Source organism: Stegostoma tigrinum, chromosome 12 (genome assembly GCF_030684315.1).
Source record: "Stegostoma tigrinum isolate sSteTig4 chromosome 12, sSteTig4.hap1, whole genome shotgun sequence".
Taxonomy (NCBI): domain Eukaryota; kingdom Metazoa; phylum Chordata; class Chondrichthyes; order Orectolobiformes; family Stegostomatidae; genus Stegostoma; species Stegostoma tigrinum.
The window spans coordinates 53,864,981-53,883,199 of NC_081365.1; the positions used below are offsets into that span (position 1 = coordinate 53,864,981).

General features: G+C 38.7%; 1 protein-coding gene across 1 annotated transcript in view; it reads left to right on the forward strand.

The window, feature by feature from the left end:
* The window catches only part of pola1 (polymerase (DNA directed), alpha 1), a 258,605-nt gene extending 255,078 nt beyond the window's left edge, over positions 1-3,527 (forward strand). Inside the window, exon 37 of the mRNA XM_048541425.2 lies at positions 2,675-3,527. Within this exon, the coding sequence (XP_048397382.1) occupies positions 2,675-2,829 (155 nt within the window). The 3' untranslated portion in view covers positions 2,830-3,527. The remainder of the gene's footprint in view (positions 1-2,674) is intronic.
* The last annotated feature ends 14,692 nt before the right edge of the window (positions 3,528-18,219 follow it).

An 18,219-nucleotide genomic window follows, 5' to 3' on the forward strand; every position in this document is an offset into this window, starting at 1 on the left:
ACACTTCTAGCCAAAATAAAGATATAAAACTGTCGATATAATTGTCTAGGATATATTTTAAAACAGATATAGAGTCATACAGCATGGAAACAGACCCTTTGGTTTAAGTAGTCCATGCCAACCATGTTCCCAAGCTAAACTAGTCCCACTTGCCTGCATTTGGCCCACATCCCTCCAAACCTTTCTTATTCATGTACTTATCCAAATGTTATAACTTTACGTACATCCACCACTTCCTTGGGCAGTTCAAACCACACACGACCCACTCTGTGAATAAAGTTGTTCCTCATGTCCTTTTTAAAACTTTGTACTCTTGCTTTAAAAATATGTCCCTGGTGGTGGGGTTTCTTTGCTATTCACCTTATCTGTGCCACTCATAATTTTATGAGCCACTGTAACGTCACCCCTCTTGATTTTATAAGCCTCTATAAAGCCACCCCTCAACCTCTGTCAAGCCAATGAAAAATGTGCCAGCCTGTCTAGCCTATTTTTAAAACTTTGAAAAAAAAGGAACTGCTAAAACACCTTTAGACCGATTCTCAATACTTAGAAATGAGGAGCGCTACACATGGTGCTTCAGGTATCCAGGAAATACGCCCTACTAGGCTCTGGATAGTGACAACTGTAGCATGTCAATGATAATGCATCAAATTAAATCTTTGGTACAGTTTCTAAAACTCGTGGGATTTTGTTTGCCTGCAGTTTTTAATTTTTAATGCCTTGATCTCTTAGTTGTGTGTGACATCGGGGTTACAGCATGTGTCAGCTTTCTTCAGTAACTTGAACACTCCTAGGTAAATCAACTTGATTATGCGTCAATTCCCAATAGCGTATGAGAGACAGGACTTGGAATATTGCTGAATATTTTACCGTTTTATTTTTAAATTTGTTGTTAATGGGTGGGGGTGTAGTGAGATGTCTAAATGTCTTTCAGTAACTATACAATTCATACTTTCTGTTGATTTCAACAATTTAGGATGTGTAGCGTTAAGTACGTTCAGATGTTGGCACTTTGAATTCTCTTAAATCCAATTTCTCTCCCCTTCTAACTCCACCCACTCCCACCACCAACACTGCTCAACCTACATTAATATTTCTCCTGTCAGGGCAGTCAAAAGCCACTTTTAGTAAGAGATCTAGCACATATTCCTAAGTCTCCCAGATCTTTCCAATGCTCCACTATTAATGGCTGTATAGTGTATTGCCTACTGGATTAAAATATTCCCTCAAGGAAATGCAGCAAATACAGCAGTCATCAGAAATACTGTTCTCTGGCAGCTAAATACTCCCTTACCCAACTAGCCTGGTGGGAAAAGTCAATATCCCATCAAAAGGGCAGGTAAACACATCAGGGAGCTCATTCCACCTGGTTTCATTTTGTACCTTCTCAAATGATTTCTGCTCTGTCTACAGCTCTAAATGAACTTTATTCTCTGACTGAGATTTGATGAGTCCATTGTAACATTTTCTATGTTGGAGAAGAAACCGTATTAAATCATTTTTTATTAAGCTACAAATCTAACAGTCTGTACTGCAATAGAGCCAAGTCTGTACATAAATTGAGGGCACAGAATGTTCTTTCAGTGCTGTAGTAGGTACAAGCCTGTCATATATCATGTTTTGCAGAGTTGGAATTGTACTTTTGCAGTTTAGAGGAGTTTAGAACAATTTTTTTGTGTGTGGTGTTACAAGAACAAATATTGAATATATAGCCCTGTCACTTTTTTCTGCTTTAGATTGTGGGTGTACTGTAATTGGAATTCTGCAGTGCACATGTTTAACATTTAAATTTACACATTTCATATTCTAACAAAAAATGCAACCATTTTAAATGCCAAGTGGGCTAATCTTTGCAGGTATGAATTCACAAATATATCTGAAATAATTTTAACCATTTCAGTTCAATTTAAATGGGAACAAGGAAAGGACACTGGATTTAAACCAGTCTGTTGCACTTTTTACATAAATAAAGTTCATTTTAGCCAAATATTCAAACATATCAATCAATGAGGCTTTCATTCCTGCTGTGAAGTTACATAATTGTCTATGAAAATCATTTTTATGATCTACTTTTTTTAATCTTTTCGTGGGCATGTATTATGTAACTCTTACCATTTTGGTTAAATAAAAAATTTTCTGTCTTCCTGCATGACCTGTACTTATTAAATTTAGTGTCTTGGCATTTGAAGAACCCTCTCAAGTTTTCTTAATTCCATTCATAACAAACTAAACTTGAAGTTTCCCCGTTTCCAGAACAATGGAACTTTCACAATGTTCGGCTTAAATATTTACTAAACTAAAGATCTTGTTAGTGGAAATGTCTTTGCCAGTTCTGTATTCTGGTGATGCAAAAAGTGTCCTTGTGTCAGTTAGGTGAAATATATGCAGTACTGCACAAACGTCTGATCTACACCTTATGCAAGTGCACAGCCTATCTATAACAAGATCAATTTTAACTCACTCAAAATCAACTCACTTAAACAGAGTTTAAATTGGGTCTGCCGTAATATCAGACCTCTTATTTCATTTCTTGGATGGTGTTTCTTTTATATTGATAGCCAAAATAATATTATAATAAATATTTTATTATATGTTTAAGGGGTTTTTGTACTTGAAATCCAAAATAAAACATTGAGAGCTACTCAAGTAAAATTTATTCCTCTCCTTTTTCCAGATTTGGTGAAGAAACGTTTTGGAAATAAAGATCAGGAATACTGTTTGGTGTTTAAGAGCCTAAGGGGAGTTGTTGATGATGCGCTGGCTTCCAGCAGCTATTCCGAAGTGAACCTGAGCAAACTTTTCCAAGCCTTCAGTACAATCAGTAAATGAAGAAGACACTGTCACTACACTTTTTTGAAGCTAGATCAGCTATGTTGGTATTGCAGAAATTAACAAAATGGTTAATGCTAATGTTTTTTGAGATGTCTGCAGCTGCTTGTAGCAAGAGTACTCTTTCGATTTGATATGCAAAAATGTGAATAGCCCTGGAATTTGACCCAGGTAATGTGGAGGAGGAAATTTGAAGAACAAAAGTATTAGAAGAGGGCTGAACAATGTTAGTACATAGAATTGTTAATGTTTTTGTTGTCATCTACTTTTCTATCAAAACATCAATTAAACACATAATAGGATGAAAGCAATTTATTATAAACTGGCTGGGGGAAGAAGTGTTCAGTTTGATGGTAGTCTTTTTTAAAGGAGTGATCTGTGGAGTCAGTGGACTAAGAAATGAGAATGGTTGGGATCACTGTGGAGTACACTTACTGCAACGTGGAACAATGGGTCTCATTTACCAAAATCTGAACAATCTATTGAAGTGACTGGAGTACATTGGATTGGAGAACTAACAGACAAACACAACCAGTTTTTAAATAGGCTGCTGGCAATGAATGAAGCTAGTACGGCAATGTCTGGCCAAGTCACTTCAAACTTCAGTGCTCTCCAAGATTCCTAAATATCCATTGTGTCTTTTTTAAAAAAAAGATTATAGCTAATGTATTTTATGAGTTTTTTTTAAAGTGTACAATTCTGGCATTTTTCGAATAAAATTTACTATACTTTGTTTCTGAAATGGTTTGTCACATTATGAATGTTTGAATACATGATTATCTTTTGTTAATTCTGTTTGTAAATCTGTATGATTTTCCTACATTCATAAACAGCAGCAACATTGTTGGCTTCCCTGTTAGTTTCTTCAAATCCTTTTGTTTAAAACAAATTCTTCTAATCTGCAGTATTATAAACAGCTAACATTTTGTATGGTTTTCTGATATTTGATAATTACTGCTACAAGGAAAAAGGCTTTATTTGCAATGAGTGTGGTCAGAATCTAAAAATGCAGAGTCCATTCACTCTTCAAAAGAGAATTAGGTAGATGGTGGTGAGAGGAGGAGAGAAAAAAAAAGTATTGAAAACGTATGAGAGGGAGAAGTAGACTAGGATTTAACTAAACTCATGGTGGTAGAAAAACAACAGACCAAATTTGTTCTAAATTACTTCCTTAAATATTAATTTGTGTGATGTCAGCATCACTAGCAAGCTCCACACTACTTGCCCCATTTTTTAATAGCTCTAAAAGTGTGGTAAGGACCCTTCCTGACCCACTGCATTTCTGTCATGAAAAGTTCATATTTTATTGTTATACTGTTACAAAATTCTGGGATATGGAGCCGGCAGTTTTGAAGGGATAATAATATATTTCCAAGTCAGGATGGTGTGTCCTTGAAGTAATAGTGTTTCTATATGTCTGATGCTATCCTCTGTCCTTCTAGCTGCTCATGGTCCAGAGCCGAAAGGTACAGGCAAAGAATCCTTTGGAGGTTGCTAAAGTGTTTCCTGTCGATGGTGAATTTATTTCTCATTTATGGGATGGTGGACAGGAGATGCTATGCTGGTTCATCAAACTGATTTCAGGGATGGCGGACTTGTTGAATGAGGAAAAATTGAATTGACCAGCCTGCATTCACTACAGTTTAGAAAAATGAGAGGTAATCTCATTGGAACATTTAAAGTTCTGACCAGGTTTGACAGACTCAATGTGGGATTATGTTTCCCTTGAACGTTGGATCCAGAACAAGGGGCTACAGCTCAGGATATAGGGCCATCCATTTTGGTCTCCGATGAAGGCAAACTTCTTCGACAGGATGGTGAACCTGTCGAATTCTCTATCACAGAAGTATGTGATGGCCAAGTCATCGACAATGTTTAAGAAAGAAATCGATATCTAGTGGCTGAAGGTACCAGGAATGGAAGTATGACACTGAGGTAGAGGATCTGCAGTAATCATGTAGAATGGTGGAATGGATTTGATTGGCTGAATGTCTTACTGCTCTTATTTTCTATGTTTCTTTGTGGGCCCTGCTGGCTTGGCCAGCAGCAATTGCCCATCCCTAAATGCCCTTGAAAATGTAGTGACGAGTTGCCTTCTTGAACTACTGCAGTCCATTTAGTGCAAGTACATCAGTGTTTTTAGCAAGGGAATTCCAGGATTTTGACACAGCAACACTAAAGGAGAAATGATGTATCTCCATATCAATAAGGAATTGATTGTTGACTTCAGGAAGAAAAGAGGGAAAACCCCCTGACAAATCCGGAGCAACAGAGCAGAGATTGAGAGGGTGGAGAGCATCAAGTTCCTAGGACTCTCAATAACAGACAACTTGTCCTGGACTTCTCACACAAATGCAGCAGTCGGGAATGTACAACAATGCCTCATCTTCCTCAGGTGGTTCAGGAAATTTGACATGTCCATGAGGACTCTCAACAACTTTTACAGCAGCACCACAGAATGCATACTGTCTGGGTACATTCCAGCCTGGTACAGCAACTGCTCTGCCCAGGACTGTAAGAAACTACACAAGGGTCCAGACTATTGCAGGAGCCAACCTCCCATCCACGGACTCCATTTACATCTTTCATTGCCGCAGAAAGGCTATCAAAATTATCAAAGACCCATCCTACCATGGCAATGCTGTCCTACAATCTCTTCTGTCAGGCAGAAGATACACAAGCTTGAACACACGCATCAGCAGGTTCATGAACAGCTTCCTTGCTGTTGTTAGACTAGTGAACGAACCCTCCAACTTCAAATAATGCTGATCTTGTTACTGTTGACCTTGCCTAGCACGTGTCCTGTGCGTTGTAACCCATATGCCCTTTTCTGTCCAAGTTTTACATCCTATGATCTGTATGTCCTTGCTTACTATGATCTGTCTGTACTGCTTCCAAACAAAGCTTTTCACTGTACTTTGCACGTGACAATCAATCAAATCAGCCAATGAATTAGAATGGGGAATGGCTTAGAGAGGAACTTGCAACTGTTGATGTTCCCACAAATCTGCTTCCTTTGGCCGTAGAGCTGGTAGAGTGTGAGTTTGAAGGACCTGAAGGTGAATTTCTGCAGTGCATTTACAGATGATGCACACTGCTGTTACTGTGAGTTGGTAGTAAAAGCAGTGAATGTTTGAGGATGTGTTGCCAGTCAAATGACTTGTTTTGTCCTGAATGGTGTGTAGCGTTTCAAATGTTGTTTGAACTGGCAATGAATGGTGTGCCAATCAAAAGTATTGAACTTGAGTGACATGGGAGCTGCATTCATCCAGGTATCGGGGCAGTTTTTAATTTATTCATTCACAGGATGAGGGCTTAACTGGCTAGGTATCAGTTATTGCCCATCCCTAATTACCCAGAGGACAGTTAAGAGTCAACCACATTGCTGTGGGTCTGGAGTCACATGTAGGCCAGACCAGGTAAGGATGGCAGTTTCCTTCCCTACAGGTCATTAGTGAACCTGATGGGTTTTTCCAACAATTGACAATGGATTCATGATCATCATTAGACTCTTATTCTATCACACCCCGACTTTCTTCCGAGATGGTGATAAAACTTTGAGGAGTTAAGAACTGAGATGTTTGTTGTAGATTTCCCAGCTTTTGATGTCTTGTAGCCACAGTATTCCTTGGGCTTCTTCAGTTAATGTTCTGATCAATGGTTAACTCTATCTGTTGACAGCAGGAGGAATTTGATTATAGTAGTGGCCATTGAATGTTAAGAAGTGGGACTTAGAATTTTTCTTTTTGGAAGTGACCATTGCATGGCTGTTGTGTGACATGAATGTTGTTTGACAGTTATCAGTAGATAACCGAAGAGTTGCGAATAGAATGAATAGCATTAGCAAGTATTCCTACTGATGACTTTGAGGGCAGGTCATTGATGGAGATGATTGAGCACAGTACAACCCTGTGCAACTTCTGCAGTGATACGTTGAGATGATTAGCTGTCAACAATCATAGCCATCTTCTTCTTGTGCTAGAGGTGAAGTGGAGGAAAGTCTTCCTACTGATTGGTATTGACTCTATGTTTACCAATATTACAAGATACGAATTGCAGTCAAATTCTGTTCGAACATCTGCCACCTTACCCCTGAATTCAGCTTTTTGTAGGCCTGCACCTGGGTGCACTGGAGATATTCAAACTGTAGAGGTTATTGATGAGAACATTTTTCATCCTCTATATTAATAGCACCTTTCATCTCAAATAATTGAGTGGCGTGGTGCAATGGAATTGTCTTACTTGCTGGGGCAGGATATACCTGGGCAATTTTCCACTTTGTCAAATATTGTCCAGTATTGTAGGTGTACTGGAATAGTTTGGCTAGGGGAGTGCCTGGTTCTGGAGTACAGTTTTCAGGACTGCAACCAGGTATTGTCAGGACCTATGGCCTTTGCTGTTGTTGAGTGCACTCAGCCCTTTACTGATATCTGGTTGAACATCTCTATATTGGGAAGAGGGAGCAATCAACCATCCAGTTAGCACTTCTGGCAGAAGATGGTTGCAAACACTTCAATGTTTTGTACTTGTTGGTTTCAGCCGTCATTGAGGGTAGAAATGTTATTGGAGCCTACTTTTCCTATTTGTTGTTTAATTGACCATTGCCATTAAAAACTGGATAATTCAGCACTCCAGAACTTTGATCTGATCAAGTGATTGTGAGACCACTTAACACTTTATCACACGCTGCCTGTCCTTTTTAATGTGTGTAGTCCTGTATTGTAACCTCACCAGACTAGGGTCTCTTCAGGTATACATGGTGCTTCTAGCATGCTCTTCTGTGCATCTCGCTTAGTCAGGATTGGTTTCCTGACTTTGTAATAATCAGGATAATGGGTAAGAAATATGCTAGGGCATGAGGTTGCAGATTGTCATGCAGTCCAATTCTACTGCATCATATCTAGATTTGATATGCTATATCTGTTCTAAATCTATCCTATTTAATTTCACCACACAACATGAGGCATGGTGTTGTGCATATGAAAATGCGACTTTGGTTCCACGGGCTGTGCGGTGATCACTCCTATGAACCTAGTTCTTGGGTTTTGTGTCCTTACATTATGTGCCGTATAGACAAACTACTAGCCACAATGAGATGCGAGGGATTGCCTTAAAAGAAACATCAAATATTCAAGTAGTAGTAGTCACAGCAATTGTATTAGTTTTCTGAGCAGATTTAAGTGACTCATGGTATTACATACAAAGGTACCAATTTCACAAATGCATGTTACCAGCAGGGAGCCTCGCCCACATTTGGAAAATCAATCCAAATATATTTGAAATTTGCATAGTGGTAGAATTAACACACAATGAACATACGCTTGAGAGTCAGAAGTTGAAATCAGTGATATTGCAGTAAAAGACTTCACTAATAGTCTGTAATTAAACAATGTTAACTGCAAACTTGTGTTTTATTAAGTAGTTGAAGAAAAATCATAAACAATTTTTAAGCAGAGACAGTAGTACAGCTTTTGAGTCCCTTCGTCATAATGAATTATTGACTGCTGAGCATCTTTTTAATCAATAGGCTAATGTGGTTTTAATATTTTGTTTACAGTATAATGAACGAAAATCGCAAAGGTTGGACATTGTCATTTTTTTAAATTGTCATGACTGCAGAAGGTATTCTGGAACAGCATTGAAAGTTTGAGATCTAAAAGAGCTATACATAGAACAGCTCGTCATGTTGACTAAACATTGATCTTACTGTAGACTTTGAAATAAATTGGAAGCAACAAACTTCCATTAGTAGCCTAATTAGAGGTTTATTGCAGATTGGTACAGGATGTGGTAATCTTGTTCAGCGATTACTTTTCAGTACCTAGTTGTAAGTGCTATAATTTCAAGGAACAATTGCTTTAATCAGCCCTAAATTTGTCTTGCAAAAATCCCACAATTAGAACTAATACATTTTTTTTCTCTAAATCATGAATCATTTCATCTCGTAACTAGTTTAGGACATTCATTCATTCAAGTTTTATATGGAAGAGTTATATTATTTCTTATAAGAGATTTGATTCTTTGCTCAATCATTTGCATTGATAAGTATTGCCTGTTAAGTGGAAGCTTTCATGCTAAACCATATCTTTAGCTCTTTCTCAAAATCTTAGCATGGGGCTTGATTTGCCCAAGCAAGCAGTAAAAGACTAAATTTAATTAGTTGTTGTTTCTGAACTCTGTGGAATCATAGAATGGTTACAGCAGCATATGAGGCTGCCATTTATCTTAGTGTATATGTGCCAGCTCTCTGCTGAACAAATCAGCTAGTAAACTCTCCAGCCTTTCCCCTCAACCCTGTGGAACTACAGCACAAACTCAATTGATGCAGCTAAATGACGGAAAAACATATGTTTCAGCTGCACAATTGAGGTCTTTGTAAATACAGGAAAGTAGTGCCACAGGAATTCTTCAGGGCACAATATAATGTCATCTTCAGATCCTTAAATTCATGTCGCTCTACTTTAAGTCAGAACTATGGCTGTTATTTAAAGTTGTAAACATTTTATTAAACAGGTAATATAGAAACAGACAGTAAGAACTTCTTTAAATACATAAGAAGGAAGACAGGCACCTTGGAGAATGAAGCCAGGGACTCAAGAAATAGCAAAAGAATTGAATGGTAGAGGACACTAATAGCATTCCAAAGCTACAAAAACATGAATGAGCGGAAGAGGATGAGGTTTGCAGAGGAATTGATACAATTTTATCACTAGAGAAAAAAGTAGTAGAGAGACTAATGGGGCTGAAGTGCAATAAGTTGCATCCTTGGAAATTAAAAGTACTCGTTACTCGGATAGCAGACAAGGTCAAAATTCACACGACACCAGGTTATAATTCAACAGGTTTATTTGCGAACACAAGATATCAGAGCGTTGCCCCTTCCTCGGGTGTGAAGAGAGAGGAAGTATCAAGACACAGAATTTTATAAGTATAAGATCAAAGGATTATAAAAGCGATGCAACTGTATTTACTGACCTTAAATTGGCTGGCTGACTCCCACCTGTTAATTCCTTAATTAGTTTGAAAGCACATGCAGGTTTTTTGATTCATTAATATGCAACTCTCCAAATGTCTTTCAAGTCAATGTCCTGAGGTAACTAAAGGCTTTACCAATGAATACAAGAGGTGGCATTTCAGGTCAGCCACACATCTCAGATTGTGGATACACGCATGATAATATTTCAAAAATTGTTACATTCTGGAAAAGTCAGAGAGAAGATTGGAGGTAAAACTAGCAAGTAATATAAAAACAGATCGCAAAAACTTCTTTAAATATTGAAGCAGGAATATTTACCTGTTAATGAATGAGGGTGGGAAATAATAATGGGGAAGCAGGAAATGGCAAAAGTTAACATGATTTGCTTCAGCCTTCACAATGGAGGACATTAATAACATTCCAAAAATTGAAATAATCAAGGTGCTAAAGCGCGAAGGATGTAAATGTAAAAGCTACCACTAGAAAAAAATGTATTAAGGAAATGAATGAGGCTAAAGGCTAATAGGTTGCATCCGAGGATTTTAAAGGGAGTAGTCACAGAGAGACAGTGAATGTAGAGGTGGTAATCCTTCAAGAAATCATAGATTCTGGAAATTTTCCAGAGGATTAGAAAACTGCCGATATAACATCCCTATTCAAAATGGATCACGCTGCTCAGCTCCAATCCTCATGACAGCTCTGGTCCAAACTTAATATCAAGAATGTAAAGTGAGAGCGCCTACATCTAGGCAGCATGTAACCAAGTGTTGTGGTTGGCTGGTTTGCTGTTCCACAAATGTTCCATTATGCTGATGGGTAACATCATCAGTACAGCCTCCGATGGAACATCTGCGGAACAACGAACCAGCTTGGTGAGCCAACCAACCACAACATCCACAAACCAGGCTTCAAATCTACTCTAAAACATTAGAAACCAAGTATTGCATCCAGGAGCCCCACTCTGATTGATGCCAAAAAGAGTCTGACAGAAAATGTCCCAGCAACTGGAGTCGCATCTAGTGCAAACAAAGACAGTTGTGGAAACCAAATTCACAGATGCCTGGTTGTATTCAACCACAGTTAGCACTGTCTGTAACAGAGCACAGAACTCTAGCTAGAACTCTAGAACCCTGAGGAACTTCTTGTATTTCAAATAGTTGAAATCATGTTCTGCAAAACAGAAGCATTCACTTTTCACACACAGGTGTATCCAGCCCGTGTAATCCTAATTTTTGGTCACCAGACAAATTGTGTGTCTTTGTGTTTTCAAAAACATCAATCTATCCATGTCTGAATATGTCATTCAAGTGGTTATGTTGCTGTCTGATAAACCACTCACCTGCCCTAATAAGAGAAGAGGTGGCTGGATTTTATGGGGTGTTGTAATCCCTGTCACCTTGACTGGAAATTCAGTCATCACCTGAAACTCAGCTGCCCCCAATGATAGTACCTTGTACACCAAGAATAACTGTAAATGATTCAGATTGGGACATCCACTCTGCCATTAAGGTGTCAGTTCTGCTTTAGCAAGCTGCCAGCCAATCTGATTAAGTTTGAGGTTGAGGATCCCTGAAGAGGAAGAATGATAGAGCCTAGTCTTAATAGTCAGTCTCAGATTTTAGATAGGCCTGGCAGGAGAACGTCCCCATGTCCCACCACACACAAACTGCACCCCTATGCCCCAACACACACACACTTTCCCTGCCCTGTTACTGCTTCCACCATCCTTCAAAGAGACAAGACAGTGTGGAGGATGGGTTTCAATGACAAAAGGGAAGGGCCAAGGCAGGATTACAATCTTGGTGGCAAGGTGGGTTGACTTCAATGGTGATGGTAGATCATACAAAGGCAGGAGCCAGTTTCTGCTTGTGAGCAGCTGCACAGTGAAAGGTTCCAGCTAACCAATGCTCTTTGCGTGAAGTAATGGCCCAGAAGCAATGAGACCCATAATTGTCCACTTAATGGTCTCAATGGTTCTAAGGGTTGGAAGTCTGTGTAATGTCTTCCCCACTTGCTGTATTATTGATAGACAGAAGTGACTGTGAGCAAGAAAGCAATAGGAATGCAACATGCTTTAATCTAGACTTAAACCTGAGCCATTTTAGCCAGGGCATTTAAATTCAGTCAAAATAGCATATTTGGGATTTGGTCCAAGCATTTTCCCATTTCTGCAAAAGAAATGGCAATGATAATCCTGAGTTATGAAGTACTTGTAATTTATTATGTCAGTCGAGTTTGTCTGTGGGGAAATGTTTTCTTGAAACAATAGATGAAGGTAACTAGGTTCAAAATACTAGCAGATGACTCATTCATTACATCAGTGTAGAGTTTGCACATTCTCCCTGTGTCTGCATGGGATATCTCTGGGTGGTCAGGTTTCCTCCCACAGTGTGAAGGTATGTAGGTTAGGCAGATTGGCCATGCTTAATTACCCATAATGTGCAGGCTTAAGTGGGTTAGCCAGGGTAAATACAGTGTTACAGGGATAGGGTAGGGGTGTGGCTCTGTGTGGGATGCTCTTCAGATGGTCAGTGTGAACATGATGGGCTGAATGGTCTGTTTCTACACTTTCGGGATTCTGATCTATGATCTCGCAATCTACCCAATTTCAAAGGACAATTTCTGAGATTGGAGCAATTGATCTGAGCACAAAGTTGGACGTGAAAATGACCCCACCTGAACGTACACAAACAGATTCAGTGAGGTCGGTTATTGGCAATGGATAACAAAGCCAAGGTGATTTTGTACACGACACCACTGTTTGTGTGTGATAGTGTCACTGTCTGCATTTGCAGAAAGTCCTGCTAAAGCCAATTTTCACAAATCTGATTTAGCCTGGGACTAAGCATTTTGAATTGGGAATATAGGCTGGGAGTGGGAGCAAAGGCCACAAGCAATGCAAGGGCTGGTAAAGTAGATATGGCTTTTGAGAAGCACAGCTGGGCAGCTCCTTGTGCTGGGGACAGGGAGAGAGAGTTAGCAGCTGAATTTGAACTTAGACAGGTAATGCTGTCAGCACTGAGAACTTACCCCCTGCCTGGCCCTCAGCAGCCGCCATGTCACTGAGTACACAAGGGAAGACCATTTGAACTATCCTTGTGGTTGAAAGGCAACTGATCCATCACTTGGCAGCAACATAAGTGTTTTTGCACATGCATGCTCTTTGCATACTGAAAGATCGCATTCCAACAACAGACAACCATGTGAGATTTGCTAAATCTTGTTCTATCTGGAGCAACTATATTTTGCACTTATATAGCAGCACTCTTGACATACATAAAAGAGTTTGGCCCTTTACACTGTTATGTCATTGTCATTAAGTGTGGGTAATTTGAAAAAAGTCAAAAGCCTTGGATTAAGACCTTAGACATAGGTTGAGCACAGTGATATAAGGCATGGGGAGATCACCAAGGTAGGGAAGGGTGAACCTAGAGAATGATTTATAAACTAGTGATTTCTCCACCTCAAAAGCAAAATTTCTGCTCTATTTTTGCCCCAAATCAGTTTCAAGGCTATGTCAATTAATAAAAAATGGTGGGCATATCAAGCATGAGCAGTCTTGCATGATTTAGAACCAAGTTTTTATAAAGCATACATAATTTCTTCCATTTGCATCCTAAGATTTGTTAATGGAGAGTTTGCTGAAAGACACCAAACATAAAAAACCCTTTGGCAAGGAATTATTCCTTTTTAATAGTCAACAATGCTAGATTTCCCTGAAACTCTGACCCAATAACTGTGCCAGTATATGACTCAAAATGGCTGTGAATCATGATTTCTTTTGTCAGTGTTGACTTACCAAATTATTATTGATGCTCCCATTTTTATTTTGGAGAATACTTTAGGAATCAAAGGAAATTGAGTCGTAATGTTTGTTTTCAGGCCAATACAGTGCCTGGTGTTCAATTAAGATGCCAAGAGTTTGGGATCCACTATGAGCATCAACACTTGTATCGCCTGAACCAGGGATTCTTACAAGGACTTCTGATGTGCCAAGTGCTGTCTAATTATAAATGTTGTAAAACTCCAAGTGTAGATAAGATGCGATAACATAAAATATTTTGGGAGGAGAATTATGACTGAAATGGAAGATGTTGCAATGGTAATACTTCATATAACCACAAAATCTCAAGAGCTTGCAATACAATAGAAGATGTCCATGTAGAGATAAATATCCTTTAGGTTGATTGCAGTAAATCTCCTAAGCGCGATAACAAATAACTAGAAGCAAGCTGTTTTGAACTTAGTCCTTGCTCATAAGTTTATTTCAGTGAAACTCCAGGAATGACGGAAATTCCATGGTTTCTCACATCTTTCATCTTCTTCTTGAGTTCTTTGTCAGAAAGTATGCCCAACCCACAGTACCACAGTCTTTGAGAAGTTCAACGCCAAATTGAACATAGCTAGGATGGGAGTCAAATGTTAAGCTGTTACCAATATGGTGCAAAAGGCCACCAAAAAATCTGAGGATCATGCACTTTTACTTGAATGTTGCGGCCTGGGGATATGGTTTGTGATGGTAGAATCTCTGATTTCTTTCCATTATGTAGGTGACAACAAACATCTTCCACTGTTACTGATCTGTCTATGGCAGACACTGGAAGTTTTTATCAATAGCTAATCAAGTTGCTTGGTTTTATGATGAATGCAACTTCCTTGCCATTGAGACATGGATTTTTTTTTTACACTCCAAAGCTTCAGACTCAGAAGTTGGGACATTTGGGACAAGATCTCCAATGGTTTTGTTATATAATGTGGAGGTGCTGGTGTTGGACAGGGACGGACAAAGCCAAAATCACACAACACTAGAAACTCTCCGCCCTTCATCTCTCTGCCTACAAACTCTGTGTCTGTATACTCTCCTTTTATTGCACCAGATGAAGGGCTGCACTCCAAAAGCTTATGATTTCAAACAAACTTATTGGACTACACCTGGTGTCATGTGACTTTTGACTTCCTTCTATAATGACCAAGCTGATCTTTTTTTCTATCTAAATTGGTTACAGAGTGAGAATGCCTTAAAAATTTAAACTACTAACAGTAAATGTTATTCTTTTCTGAACAAGAGTGGTCACTTGGTAACTGTGATGAAAGGGCCATTATTCCCTGTTAGTATCTAAATAGAAGTGCCCTCGAATATAAACGTGTGCTCCAAAAAACAATTTTAGATAGGATCCTAGATAATAAAATGTGAGGCTGGATGAACACAGCAGGCCAAGCAGCATCTCAGGAGCACAAAAGCTGACGTTTCAGGCCTAGACCCTTCATCAGAGAGGCATCTTAGATATCTTAGATAGGATCCTATTGTCTCAAATGTTGAAATGGAGAAGTCTTGTTTGAACATTCCACAGAGCATATATATGACACTTCAATGCAAATCCCACAAGCCACAAAAAAAACCAACAATGACAAAGTTTGTGAACATTTGAATTTAGAAAAAAGACATTAGAAGATATTTGCATTATAGCTTACTTTATTAAAGATTGATCAAAGTTAAACAACTAAACTGTTGAAACATATTGCTAGTATACTTTAAGACTTACTGGAAAATATTTTGAAATAAAATGTGAAGCATGGACCAACCAAAATGAAATACTCAGAAGTAAAAGTGGTGAGCTTGGTTGGGGATGGACAATTTTACAGAGTGGAAGAAAAAGTTTATGTTGGCAAACTCCCTATGTTGTTGTATAATTTGTATCAAAATGTATCAGGTCCTTAATAATTTTTCTCGCTGACAATCTGCTGTCAAATGTTTGGCTACTTTTGTATCCCTTCAGTTTTAAGACTAAAACTCAATTGTAAGGATGTAGTAATAATGTACTTTGACTACACGACGCTAGAAAATTAATAACAGTAACTAACTTACCTTTCCTTTACTTAAATTTTACTTAACTCATGATATAAAGTCATTATCATTTTATTCTAAATTGTGATGCAATTCCAGCCACGTCCCTACTTAAGATCCTAAAGTTACTCGCTGTCTGAAGTCAACAGTATCGAACTGACACATTGAATTGGTTGTTAGTTGTGAAGTCATTTTGTAGGAGTATCTTCACCTCAGTCTGATTGCTTGGTCAAGTTGAAATTGACGTATTTTAAAACACAGTGCTGTGCTCCCAAACCCAGGCTTTTTTAAAAAAAAGATAAACTGAAGTGTTCTTAACTTACTGGGATGAATGCTATCTCACATTTATAAAGTCCATGTTTCAACTTGTGACTCTAACCAAAAAATATTTGTGTTCTACCAATGTCACATGTTAAAACCTTGAACTAGTCGACCATAATGGCCCTAATGATTCCAGCGCAATGTCACAGAACTAAAGCGTTTCACTATTTACACCGTCAGACCGGCTCAGTATTCCAACATTTTCTGGTTTTGTTTTGATTTGTGGAATCAGGTGTGCTAAACTGGTCGATGCCTGGCTTAGAGTTTAAAAAACAGCATCTCACCGTAAGATATAATTAGATATACTTCAAGCCAAAGACAGCCGACCGGCCAGGCAATAATCCGGGATGCACACAGCCACTTTGTTCATGACGGACTCTCGGCAACCGATGTTATCCCTTTGTGCTACAATGAGGACATAGTCCTGAACATTCAAGGCCAATGCTTCACTGTATCCCACGGTACTAAGAAAAAAGACCACCAGAGAGACCGATGGTCAACTACCAGTCAAAAGGCCTGTTTTAATTATAACAGGATAACATAGAAGCGTCCCTCACAAATCAATCGAAAGGCTTTTGTGATTGATGGAAGAGGAACATTAGATAGGACTCGCTAATACGACGTCCTAATTTCAAAGAACTGACGCTGGATCCCAAAAGTTAACTCAGTTTCTGTCTTCGCAAATGCTACCGAATCTGCTGAGTTTCTCCAGTACTTTATTGTTATTGCGGGATCTTCTGAAGGAAACTCAAGGAATATCACCTCTGCCCCATTGCCAGTCAAGCACCATACACAACTGTGGAATGGTTGTTTATCCGTTTTCACATGTAACGTCCTCTATGTAACTGTTGTCTGTCAACTCCCCACGTTGCCAGTCACGAATAGCTGAAAAGTGTAGCTATGCGTCCAAATGGAAACTAAAACATTGCAGAATAGCAGCTTTCAGTTGGAATATTTGAATTCAATTAAGGTCCTCAAAGCAGCACTGGGGCGAACCCAATCTCATACATTCCCATGCAAGATATGTTATTCTGGAAAGTCGTTTGATTGCATGACCCTCGCCTAGATTTGCTTTTCGTGTATCGTTTAGGTATTGCATCCAATACGCATAAAAAAATGAAAAGAAACTGTTTATGCTGAAAATCTGAAATACGACATCTAATCCGGTAGACATAGCACAATATGAAAAGATGGGTTAGTGATTTAACGTGTATTAATCTACCTTCTCTTGGTGTCTCTAACATTTTCTTTTTGCATATTTTATATGGAAAAGATTAGCATAAATAATTCACAACATGTGTAAGGAATTGCAGGGAACAGTTCGTAATGACGTGTTTACGTCCCAAAATCATACATAAATGCTCGCAGAATCAGTTGGACTTTTTCTGAATTATGTCCAACGTGCGGAGTATTTCCACGTTTTAGCTGCCGTAGGACATCGCTTTGTGTCATTTATCCCATTTCATGTGGGATAAATAGCTTTAAATCACAGCAGCCGTTTGAAAACACGTTTATTGGAATTTACCAGATTAACTCATCTCTCCGATTCAAATTTCAAGTCTGAATTCCTTAAGCAATAAAGCATTATAAAGTTGCGGGAGGCTGTTTTCAAACCTGGTTGAATACCAGTGGTTTTGCATTAATTTACTACTAAGCTAATAAGTAGGTTTCGTTTTGTTATGCTAAGCTTTATTGCTTTCTTTTATCGGAATAGTGTTTTCACCAAAGCGCAGACAAGGCATTCTTTGATGAGGGAATTAGTGCTCTATTATTCCCCTATTATTCATTGCACACTAGAATATGTAAGTACCTGAGGGTGTAAAAGGAGAACAGAGTCTATTGCAAAGTGTTCGGCTTGTTTCTTTGTACAGCTGAGTATGAGATGATAAACCGCTTAATACACCGCACTAATTGGATGAGAGCAAAGAGATGGGAATTAGTGGATCCAAAGGAGATCGTGCTACCAGTTTCCAATGCCGCTTTCTTCCGTCTTTCTTTCACAACTTCAACAGCTCCAAAGGCGGCAGAACCTCCCCACCCCCACCATCCCCTCGAAAAGACTGTGTGTTTTGTATAGAATTATGCGCGTCCGAACAGCCCTGGGTTAAATGCAACACACATAGCAAAGATTTGGCATTTTGATAGACTATACTACAAACAGAACCTGAGGTTTAAAATATACTTTATTATGTTTCATCTAATGGTAAAGATAAAAAGATGAAAAACAAGACAACACTTAATTGCGTTT